At 44.4% G+C, this 12,248-nt stretch overlaps 1 protein-coding gene across 1 annotated transcript in view; it reads left to right on the plus strand.

Annotated features, from left to right (window-relative positions):
* The window catches only part of LOC121598775 (MOXD1 homolog 2-like), a 128,359-nt gene that overhangs the window by 91,481 nt on the left and 24,630 nt on the right, over nucleotides 1-12,248 (plus strand). Inside the window, exon 4 of the mRNA XM_041926054.1 lies at nucleotides 9,904-10,059. Within this exon, the coding sequence (XP_041781988.1) occupies nucleotides 9,904-10,059 (156 nt within the window). The remainder of the gene's footprint in view (nucleotides 1-9,903; nucleotides 10,060-12,248) is intronic.

Consider the following 12,248-nt stretch of genomic DNA (forward strand, 5'->3'; position numbering starts at 1 on the left):
TTTGCAAAGAGGATTCGTTTTTGTGTATCTTTTTGTTTTTTTGGGGACTGCGCTCTCATATTCCCAGACGCAGTGCAAGCGAGACATCGTCCAGAGATCTTTCCGAAACTCGTTCATCTTCTGCTGGGAAGATGAGCGAGTGCAGTTGCACGGTTGGAGCTGAAGACACCCACAACGACTCCCTTCCATTCTGGTTTGTGAGGTTCTGGATGAGTTGTAATTAAAATTCTTGCCACACTTTTTGTGCACCAACACCGCCACACCTCAAAGATAAAACCTCAAAGTTGTACTACAGCACCCAGTGTAAGACCTTTCCAGTTCGGATACTGAATAGCTGACAGCGCTGAAAGCGAGCCGAGTGTCCTGAAGGCACCTAAAAGCATAATTAGGAAGGTTAAAGGAAAGTTATTGCTTCTCCGTGGGGATCGGGTGGAATGAAACCGAAAACATTTGGCTAAACTTGTGCCCGTGGAGTAGGGTTGAGTGGGCCCGCTTTGGAAAGTGGTGCTTGTGCAAGAGGACAGCTGAAGTAGGTGACGAAAGTCGCATTGATAGCTCAATAGTGGCAATAGATTTAAATAGCAAATTCAGGTAGCTAACGATATACACGGTGAAGCGGTAGCAAAGAGACCAAGATGATGAGACGAACACAAAAACTGTTTCACAAAATCTCTTTGGAAACAAAGCGTGTGGCCTTCCTACAAGGTAATTATCGCGCTCAACTGGCCACTTCGTAATGGACCTGGCGTACGACGTTTGAGTGTGCAAATACTGCTTTCGATGATCTCCCGCGTCTTTCTTTGCTCTCTTTGCCGTCCAGGGAAGATGGGCCTTTCAAACATGCTATGAAAATCACCTCACTTATGTGTTCCATTTGTGAGGCACAGCACAGAAAAATTGGAGATGAAGAACTGCGCGTAACTCCTACTCGAAGGGAAAATGGGCGGAAAAACGGTTCACCTGCCGATTTGGCCGTTACGGTAAGTGGCCATTGCGCATTTGTTTTAAGTGTATGTGCGTCGCGCGGCCTTTGAACGGAGGCGCTCCTATGCGAAAGCGTTCAAAGCAAAGCGGCGATTGTCAAGGATAGGTAAACAATCCATTTTGGAGAGCCAATTTGCATGACAGTGCAGCGGGGCGGCTAAAGTGGGATGGATAATTGATGCGGAAATAGATTTTAAGCCCAAAGCGCGTACGGTTGCAGGAATTCCAAAAGCAATTTTCTCGTTCCACCGTAAATTGAAGCGCTTTCGGTGCTTGTTTCGGTGGTTTTGCTGTGGCTTCCTAATAATTACCTTTGTTCGACTGGTTCAATGGGTCACTACTGGCTTAGAGTTGGAATGTATGGAAATCTGTGGTATTGAGTGTTTCTGACGAAGCCTTTATGTCTTATTTGTTTAGAAACTAATAATGAGGATAATTTTATACAACTCATGTTACTGCTTTGTCAAACTGTTTAATCAAATCAATAAAATAAGATCGTCTAACCTATTTCAATATATTAATAATTACCTTCAAATTTCTTCAAAATTTCATACCTTTATACCAAATGTTGAAAAATACGCTGACAAAAAGTATTACTTTTGAGTTATTAAGCTTCAATGAAAATCCTTTTCCGGACATAATTTGAGAGACCCATATGCCCATATGTACAGAAAAATAATCTTTTGGTGGTCGTAACTGTACAAATCTATCAGTTTCCATTTCATAAAGACCCACCAAACCTGCCACAAAACAGATAAGTGATATTTTAAATCAATTCAACCCACCATTAAACGATCCCCAAAACTCACCAAATTTGCCACGCATGGCGCACGGGACTGTGCGCGCGCGCGCCCGCTCGCAAATGTGAAACCACGGGGAAAAACGGGCCCCCACTTAGGGGGCACCCATCAATCAAAGAAACCCTCAGCGCAGTGTGTACCACCTTTTGCCGCCACCATGGAACATTGTCCCATTCAAGCGCTCGAGTGATGATTTACTCGCGCAGCCGAAGTATAAAACCGTATCAAAACAAGCATGCCTTCCCTTTGACTTTCCCCAAAACCAACGGTTATGAAACGAGATTCGGTGGAAGGCCGTCGTAAAGAGGACTCTGCTGTAAACAACGGTTCCTGGTTGCAGTTCGTGCACGAATCGATCCGCTTTGGGTCTTCCAAACGAAGGAAAGAAAACAAACCTTTTATACTAACAGCACTTTTCATCACGTTTTTTGATCTTCAGTTTAATCTTCAAAAACTAGATCGGCTCCCCCAAGATACCGACTCCCGGGCTGGGATGGAGTTGAGTCTGCCCACGGGGTTTTATTTTGCTTTTTTCCCCCCATTCCCCCCAACGCGTCCCCCGTCGTGTGAGGCCACCGAACAGGCAGCAACACGCGGTAGTATCACGCCAGCCTGGAGTTTGGATACAAAAGCCTTTTGGTACCTAAGCGTGAAGAAAGAAACATCCCCGGCGGCCAGTGACAGCCGAACAATTCCCGGTTCCTTTCATCCCGCTTGCTCGCTCGGTCGCCTGTCGGTGTGCCCGAAAAACACGATAATAATCCACGGCACGACACACAACACAGGCAAACTGATGGGGAGGTTAGGAAAACAACAAATCCTCCCCCCCTTCCCATCGTTCATCCCAGCCCTTTCGCAGATCTGAAGTGTTTATTTTTCCCATTCGTTTGTTGCTATTCAGTGCCGTTGCCGTGGTGCGACATCCCTATCGCAGGGTGATCGGGAATCGGGCCCCCACAGTCTCGCGGAAATGGGGCGCCCGGGCGATTTGGCGTGAGCGATGAAAATTGTTTCCAAATATTTCTGTCCCCAGCCACCCTTTCCCCGGGGGGAGTTGTTTGGATGGCAGGGGAGAGGGTCGAGTTCCACAATTATCTGATCATTTTCGGCCCCGGTCTGTGGCTGCTTTTCAGTGTGTCCATCAACACGCCGCCCGTCATAATTCGAGCACACGCGAACACGCCAATGTGACAATGTGCTACGGAGAATGGTCCGAAACGCTGGAGTTGAATGGGTTGTTTTTTTGGTACGAGGCCCACCGAAAGGTTAGCTCATGCACGTCTCGAAATACCTGAAGGTGGTCATTACGTGTCCAGCGGACACGGCAGGCATCTAATTGGTTTGATTACGGATGTGCGTTTTTTTTTTGTCTGGTTCTTCGTTTTAAAGGCTACAATAGAACAGTGCGTACGAGGTTTGAGGTTCTATTGGGGTGACAGTGTGCGTGGGGTGCGTGTTCTAGTTTTAATGAACCGAATGATACTGGGGGGGTGTTGGACGATAATTGTACTTTTAAATGTCACCGGACGTTGTTTTCGAAACCGGTAACGGGTCCTCTCCGGGGGCCCGGAGGGCCGTTGACGGCAATTTGACACTTTTGGGTGAGTGTTTTAGGTGTCTTTTCAATTAGGGACTTCTGTAGTAGGGTTCTGTGTATTGACTGGGCAGCGGTATTTTCCCTCTAATTAGAGTAAGTCTTCCTCAACGGTTTAAGTTATTCCTTTAAAGTTTAAAGTTCAAAACAAAAACATTGTTCCTCTGTGTTGCAATTTTTTTGTTTGGAGTTAGTCAATTCTTGACATAATGTCCTAATTGTTTCCTCCAAAGCACCAATTTTGGGCGTGTTGTCACCATTTTTGGGGTCAAAATTTGGTAAAAATCATACTCTTTGTTCAGAACGTTTTATTGAGCTTCTGAGTTAAAAACTATGTTCAAAAATGTCAAGACTCATCCCTCAATCAAAAGTTCGAACCTACTTAGTTATCCTTAGATCCAATGTTCCAATTTTACGACTTAATGGCTTAGAATACAGTCATATAAAATAGTAAATAATTTGTTTTGGAGGAGTAAATTGAGGGATTGGTAGACAGATCTATAAACCTATATTACACATGTTTCTTTATGTCATGTCATGTATGTTATGTCAAAATTAGCTTTCGATTTTAATTTCTGTCTCATTCTCTTTGCACTCCCGGTGTTTCCTCTTTTCTGTCCCAAACCCTGCTGCTGCTTATCTTTACAATCAATGTAATTTTCGCCCCTTACTTCCACGCCATTCAGCGACTAGCCAGCAGCCCGCTCGTAGTCCGTGTTGGCGGCGGCGCAATCTCGTTGGCAGCGTAATTTAATAACGAAACAATCGGCACCGCTATTGTTGTTTCTGGGTGTTGTGTGCTGTTGATTTCCTCGTTGAATTTAATCTGCATGCATAAACTTTGCGCCTTTCAGCTGAGGACGAGACAGAGAGAGAGAGAAAGCGAGCCTGGCATGGCATACGATTTGCATATTTATCTTCAAATGTTGTATTTGTATTTTTTTTTATAGAATAACTTAAGAAAAAGTACAACACGAAAGAATGGCGCAAAACATTATTCTTTGTGTGCAATGTATGGGTGTTTGCCTCATTAATTATTCGCTTCGGTTTGCACGAGCGACTGTAGGAACGGACGCGACAGAAAAAGCAGCTAAATTCTACAAAAATTTTTGGGGAAGATTTCAGCGCAAAGAACAAAAACAAAAAAAAACTGTTTAATTCCTTCCCTCACAACGAGGACATATTGGCGTTGTTTTGAGTGCGCCGGCATGTTTAAATCAATTCAATTATCACCATCACCGTCGTCGGGTAGCGTATCGAATCGAATTTCCGGCCTGCTCCTCCGGTGGGGATTGTGCTGAAGGATGCATGCAGCACTCGCTGAATATCCACGTTGCTCCTTTATCACGCGGGCCTACGCGGGCTCGTATCGCGATTTGCAACACAGACTTTCTTATTTATCACACTTTCGCAATCATTCGCTACAAAGTGTCTGTGTGTGTGTGAGTGCGCCTTTTTTTGCGCGCGTTTGGCGGCCTGCGTCGTTGGTCTCGCCGTGGGCAAAGCAACACGGTACGAAATCGAAATCATATTATTGTGCGATAAAATTCAATTTCCTGCACAATTTTCCCGGTCCATTCCCGGAGTGCGAGCGTGAAGTGGCGTGCGTTCGCGTTCGGTGGTGCGGAATGTTGTCGCGCATCCCCTTCTCCCTAACCCCGCAATGGAAATCAGCAAATCGCGAGGAAGAATGCGACGACTCGGCAGGATTTTCCAGGAACCACCCGAAACGACATCAACACCATCCATCCGGCGAGACTAAAGATGATGATGATGATGATGGTGCCGGTTCCCGCCTGGTGCTTGTGCGTGTCATGCCTGGTGGTGATGGGGCGCCTCGCACACCGGGCAAATGGACTGAGAGTCCTGGTTTTCCATACGGCGCGCGACCTTTTCCATTGACTCGGGCTCGGGCGTATCAGATGATGGATCCAAGTACATGACATTCCCCGGTAATTGAGACCCACGGCGTACCACCACCGCGGAAAGCGGGCCAACGTTCGAGCGGCATTTCCTGGATCGGTTTCTCGCCCTGCTTCATCCCACTGCCTCGCGCACAATGAGGTGCGAGTAATGTGCAACGCGTACAGCGACGCCACCTTATAACCATGGAACCCCGGAAGTGCCATGACACACTCAATCGACACACAAAAGAAGTCGCCGGAAGAGCCCAGACATGCGGAGCAGTGGCAAAAGACGGGTGAAAATGAAAATGAAAAAAAAAGGTGTGGAAAAATGTCGTCTAGCAGCGGCGACGTCCTTCAGGATCCGATGGTTTCCGTTTTCAGTGTTCAATCGATTTTGCGTTCGAAAGAAAAGGGCGTTGAATGGCATCCTGGCAAAAGGTACGGGAATATTGCTCCCCAGAACAAGCCAGAGAGGTGCGATGTGCGTGTGTGTGTGTGTGTATTAGCATCACTTCCGTGCGCCGGGTACTACTGCGTTTGGTTGCCATCTGTTTGCCATTTGTGGAGCTGTTCCGGTATTCATGGGTTTGATGATGGTGTAGTACACACTCACACACATCCACATGGACTTTTTTTTATGCAGCTCCCTTCTTTTTCCCCCAAATTTACGCTCAACGGGAAACACACTGTGTCATGATAAAAAATTAAACGTTACATTTTATTGTGCGAAAGATAAGAGCCGAAGCGACGTGTCACATTCGTACGGAAAAGTGGGGCGAGAGAAACACATATTTATGTTTTCATTCGGAAAATGACATCCTATTTTTTGGCTCTTTTGATGAGTGAGATGTGTCTTTTTTTATAATGTGTGAACAACGTGATGAACGTTTCCCTGCGGGACGATGTGAGCATCTTTCATAAACATATTTTTCCCATTATTGCTATTGGACGGACAATTTTTTATAATAAAGTGTACTCTAGAACTTCTGGTGACTACACATAATTCCTTAAATTTTGTTGTATGAAATTCTATTTCTTTGCACTTTATAAACTCTCATTTGAAGTTCAAATCTACATTCCGAGTCGTATTGTATTGTTCAAAGAGGCTTAAATAATCATAATTCCCTTTTAAAAGGATTGAAACGCAGTTAATGACTCAAAATGTGACCTGGAATAATTACATTTAAAGCTCTTTTAGTATTTTTCTATTCTGTTCTAGTCTGTTGGTATAGTGAGCTATCGTCACTGTCTTTTATAATGGCGTCATTTTCGCTCAATTCTTTGTCGTTCGTGCTCTAATATCGTCGTTGCGTCAAACCAACTCATCAGTACATGTCGCTGGAGAATAATCCTTAAAGGAGAATAAAATTTGGAAAAAAATGCTCACAGCTCGTCTTCAGATACATCCGACTCATTACAAGAACTTTGAAAATCTGAAAAAATGACTCTATAGTCTAAATGGGCCCTCAGAATAGCTTATAATTTCTGCATTTGTTTAAAAAGTATTTTACACAACAAAATTGGGTTGAAGTGTGTAAACTCTTGATTCGTCAAAATAAATTAATTCGTCCAAAAGTGTACATTTAATTTATATTTAATTATACACAAGCCTCGTGCATTCTTGCACCTTCCATTGCATTATTATGGCTAATATTCTTATTTGTCATAGTGCTTATTTAGATAATCACATCTTTAAAGTGATACTTAGGTGATATGAACATTATGTGACAGCCAACGAAAAAAAAGTGCTATGATAATTACAAATTGACTAGTGAACTTAAAATATTGTTAGAATTACTTAACGATTTTTATGTTCTTATCATAAAACATCTGGATGCTAAACAGTTTCATCTTTTTTGAAATGTATTTTTAGTTTTATTTCACTAAGCTTTCATAAAGATATTGCTTGCATTTTCCAACTGGTTGAGTCTGGTTGAATTTACATTTATAAATGTTTAAACATTCTGCCACCGCATGAAATTGAATAATATATGAAATTGCCTAATTCTCATAAAGAAAATCATTGTACGTATCATACAGCATCTCTTTGCTGCTCCAATCTCAGCCCGACCGATATGATGCATCTTAATATCAATGTTAAAGCACTGCTTTCCACTGATCGAAACGGTTCTTTGGAAACATGGACTGTTCTGTGGAAATCTCTCTGGAGTGAAACGGTTTTATAATTCCAAACAGACACACACTCTTAGCTGCAAATCAGGATTACTTGTGCATCGTTTCCCAATGAAGCATCAGTTCCGCTTTTTTCTGCCTTTTCGTTCGAACCTGATAACACCACACCGGTATCAGATTCCTAATGAACGCCTTTCCCCCGTGAGAACGTCGAACTAATTGGTTGGTTTTAATTATGGCTTCATCGGCAATTCGTGTTCCTCCCGATGCTGAGCGGGTTAGGGTATCGGAATAAAAGGGGGGAAAATCGGAGGTTTTTTAGTTCGTCGGACGAGCCAGCATGTATCTGAAGCTAGTCATTGCAAGAGGCCAATGGATAGGAATTACTAGTTTGTTACACACTGCCACTACTACGCTTCCCTACTGCTTCCACACCGTAATTGAATGCTCAATGGATGAAACCCGACTCGCGAGAACTTTCACTGGGGAATTTCGACAATGCTCCGCTAGCAAGCAGTCCAGGAATAAGGATAGCAGCTTATGTGGAAGGGATTCTGAACCCTTGGCAAAAGTTTTACACCCGCATCTCAACGCGATCGAACTGCAGTTGGGAATTTAGTGTGTCTATATTGGAGACGTCCCTGTTTTTTTTTGTGTGTGTTCTGTAAATTCCTCCTCTTGATTTTTGGATCAGGATTTTAATTAAAGCTACAACCGTGCACCGCTTTGCAACACATCAGGTTCCCCGCGAACCCTATCATCAGACTACATACCCCGTCGTTTCATTGTAGCTGGGAGGACTCACGGTCACAAAAAAAAAACACGCACCCACGAGACGTGACTAATGAATATCGAACATATCGATCTGCGTTTTGCGCTCTCGGTCTTAATCTTCGATGTCGCTTCGATAGTACTGTGGCACTGTCCGGAGCTCGGCACAGACAACAACGGCTTCCGGCTTCATCATGCTGATTCATGACCTTTTTGGACACCCTGTATGTTCCATGGACCGAGCAGCAGCACCGACATTCCACTGTGCCGTTGTACCGTGAACGAGTAATTGAATAATTGCGGTCAATCAGGGAACCGTCTGGCGCTGCTGGTTGTACCCGGGCGATGAGGTCAGTCGAAAGTCGCACAGGACGCACAGATTTTAATTCATTTAAGCGCTGCTACAGCTCTGTGCATCCAGCAAGCGGGCAGAAAAAAACACGCGTAACTACACCGTCCGGAATTACGCGACGTCGACTGCCTGGATCTGCCTCATCGGTCGTCGTTTTGGAATAATTGTAAGCACTCTGCTTCGTTTTTGTTAGTCCCTCTCGTTTTTACACTCCAGAATCACCGTCGCGTTCACTTGGAGAGGTCTGAGGTTTTTTTGTTGCTTTGGTTCTCCAAATCGGATATGTTCTTTTCTTCTCACCCTCACCATCGGCCGTTTGACTTTGTGCCAGCGTTCCGAGGACTAGTGCTACAATAGCGCGTGAAGAGGTTTTTCGCAAGAGTGCGAGCTGGTGCGAGTGGTGGCAAAAGTTCGCACTTCAATTCGCTACCATAAACCGTTCTCCGTACCGTAGACTTTGGCGTTGTTATTTTAATGAGTTGCAAGCGACGAACGCGTCCTCAAAGTCAACCACACACACACACTGGAGAAGGTCGTTCGACGACCCAATGCAAACAGAGTGTTGTGGTACGCGGAGACGAGGGCATAAACTTTCAGCTCCCCCTATTTGGTGGTTTAACGCTGGCTACAGATAATTACGTGCGCTGGGGAGGGTGTGGGGAGTGCCGTCTGGCTGTGCAGTAGTAAACCCTGGGAGAGGGCGCCTCTGGAGACTGACAAATCAGCCGGGGAAACTACAACAACACGCGCGCCCGGGTGCGTGCAGATTTGAAATGCAGATGAGGCCGATGAGAACCACCAAGCGAGTACGTACAACGGGCGGAAGAAATACGACCCCGGCCAGAAAGGGAAAAACAACCCTAGTTTACTGTGGCCACTCCGGTTTTTTTTTATTCTACTGCCAAGTGCTTTTCTTTATTGATTACAGGGGGAGGACTCAGAGAGAGAAAAAAACACACGACCCAAGCGGAAATAAACACGAAACATTGGTTTTGGGTGACTCATTCGTATCGCTTTGGCAGTCGGAGTTTCGTGCTCAAGATAACCACAACACACACACATTAATCATTAATTTGTGTACTGCCGGAACCCGGTACGGTACTGTTGTTTACTCGCCATTATTTCAAGTGGTGAGGAAATAATGATGCCTTTTTCGACGCCGCCTCGACCGAAAAATAAAAGAAACAGGTGCGTTGTCATACCATCGCATCAAACCTCTAATGACATATATTCTACGTTTTGCAGTGGGAACAACCCCTCCATTATAGCTTCCGCGCGTTCCTCAATTTCTCTAGGGAGCAAGTTGTTGAGCAACAAAATGTACTAACCACAAAACATCACCCCCTCTTTCTTTCATTGCAGGACCGGCACGTGAAGAAGCACGGTGACGGCGAGCCGCTGGTCGACTCCTCGCAGGACTACGTGCTGCTGCTCGGCTACGAAAACCAAACGCACACGGTGCTGCGCTTCAAGCGCAAACTGGACACGTGTGACGTGGCCTACGACGTCCCAATCACGGTAAGGATGGGATTGGTGGGTGGGTGGCAAAATGAAGCAATCGGGCCTGAATAATGTCGTCTTCATTACAAGATAAACGATCGGGCCAAGTGCGCTTCGCTTCGAGGGGTGAACTCCAGGGGTGACCTTTTCCGAGGGATGACTCGCCCCAAGACGTTGGACTCATTACGACCTTCGGTCGTTGCGCCGGGCGTGTATCAAGCGACCGAGAGACGCTACGTCCTTACGCAAACTGCCGCCACTTGGTGTCTCATTACATTTTTTTTAGTAAAATAACAATGCAAACAATTGCAGCGGTGGAAGGAACACGTCGTTGCTGTTGCTGGTAATGATAACCAACTGTGCGGGTATGCACGGGCGTATCGTTTACGCTTTCCGAGTTTTTATGCATAATTTTTGTCTCTACCCGCTCTGAGAGCCCTATCCAAAGTGGACGCGTCACTAACCCCTCTGTCATGGGTAAGATCACTCGAAGAAGTGTACTCGAGGCCTGCTGCCCACTTTCAACAACGCTCGATCGATCTCTCGAACGTCTCCATTTTGGTGAATGCGTTTTTGTTTTTGCTTGTGTGTGAAACAACTGCATCCAAGCGATTATGTAGGGCACAGTCATACACACAATGTTTGTGTGAGAAAGGCTTTTGCAACCGATCGGCCCGGGCGTTGTCAGCGGCCCGTGTTTGGGGTTGGACGTAATCAACCGGCCTCGGAGGACAACACGGGACGCCCTCAAGGGAGAGGGAAAAATACCTCCCCATTTGAAGTGCAGGTTGGCACGCAGACATGCTCCATCGACGGCGAGATTGTAATTAATTTCTCATGCCCAGATGACAGAGTGAGGTGCTGCAGTTGCTGGGAGGACGATAGATGAACCACAGAAAAAAGGACAGCTCATTTAAATTGAGTAACGTCCACTGCGGTACCCAAAAAACAACATCGATGTTGCTGGTGCTGGCTGCAACCTGTCTGGTTGCCGGGCGGTTTCGGAAACTGCTGTTTACGAAACAATTCAGCGCGAAACGCAAAGATGTAAAACGCACGCTAAAGTCAATCGGCCACCGGCATAGGTCGTTTGCGGGACGTGGGTCCGCAGCAAAAAAGCGCGTACAAATTGATCGCCGGGGGGTTTGGGTTTGAGAAGATGTTTGCACACGAAATCGTTCAAATATTGGATATGGATCCGGTTGGTAGGTAAGCGTTTGGAGGGCTTTAACCTGCCGGTTGAAGTTTGTTTTGATAATGGGTAGAAGGTCTGAAGAAAACAAAATAAAAGATTGATGATGTAACGATTGCATAGAATTTCGTTGCGCTTTTAATGGTAGTATGAGCGGCAACTGTTTCGAGAATTTGATCAAAGTTTGAAGTTTGAAGAATTAAAATACCTTTTTTTATTTGTGCCATCATTTTTTAATGAAATAATGAGCCTGTTCTTTGACAAACCATAAAAAATCAGATGAGGCTCAGGAAGGAGATGCAGAATACAGTTTTTGGACTGTTTTTTGTCTGTCTATAAAAATCTTGTTAAACGCCTGACTGATTATGAAGAATGTTACAATAGCATTTAGTTTTTACTTCATTTATTATTAGATAAACGTCGCACATTGAAGGCAACTGTGATATTTACTCACCTTTGATGGCATAGTTGGTGAACTTTTGGACAGGATCCAAATAGCCATTCATTTCTTGCTGAATACTAGAGAATATAAACTCTTTTCTTTGTCTTAGAGAGTGGATTAGAGGAGACCACTTGGATGTAGAGATTTGAATCTTTAAGCCACATACAGCGCATGCCGCAACTTTATGTACAAGAAATTACAAAAATCCTATTTGTGGACTTCTGTGTCTTTAAAGTTATGTTACGTCCGTTTTTCATAACATTCAGTTTTTCGTAATTAGTCATTTAAAAATGGATTAAAAACTTAAAGATATAGAAAAGATGTTAAACAACATTTTGTCCAAAACATACACTACTATCACTTCCAGAATTTTCGCAAATCTACGAAATACGTTGTGGTAGGCGCTGTTTGCTTTGAGATGCTGCTGATTAATCAATAATCAATAATCAATAATCTAATCTCATAAATGTACTTAAAGCTGATTGACATACGCCATTACACCATTTGAAAATTGAAATTTGAACCCCTTAAAATGAAAAAAAAAATCATAAAAAATAATTCAAGGTCTTATCT

Source organism: Anopheles merus, chromosome 3L (assembly GCF_017562075.2).
Source record: "Anopheles merus strain MAF chromosome 3L, AmerM5.1, whole genome shotgun sequence".
Taxonomy (NCBI): domain Eukaryota; kingdom Metazoa; phylum Arthropoda; class Insecta; order Diptera; family Culicidae; genus Anopheles; species Anopheles merus.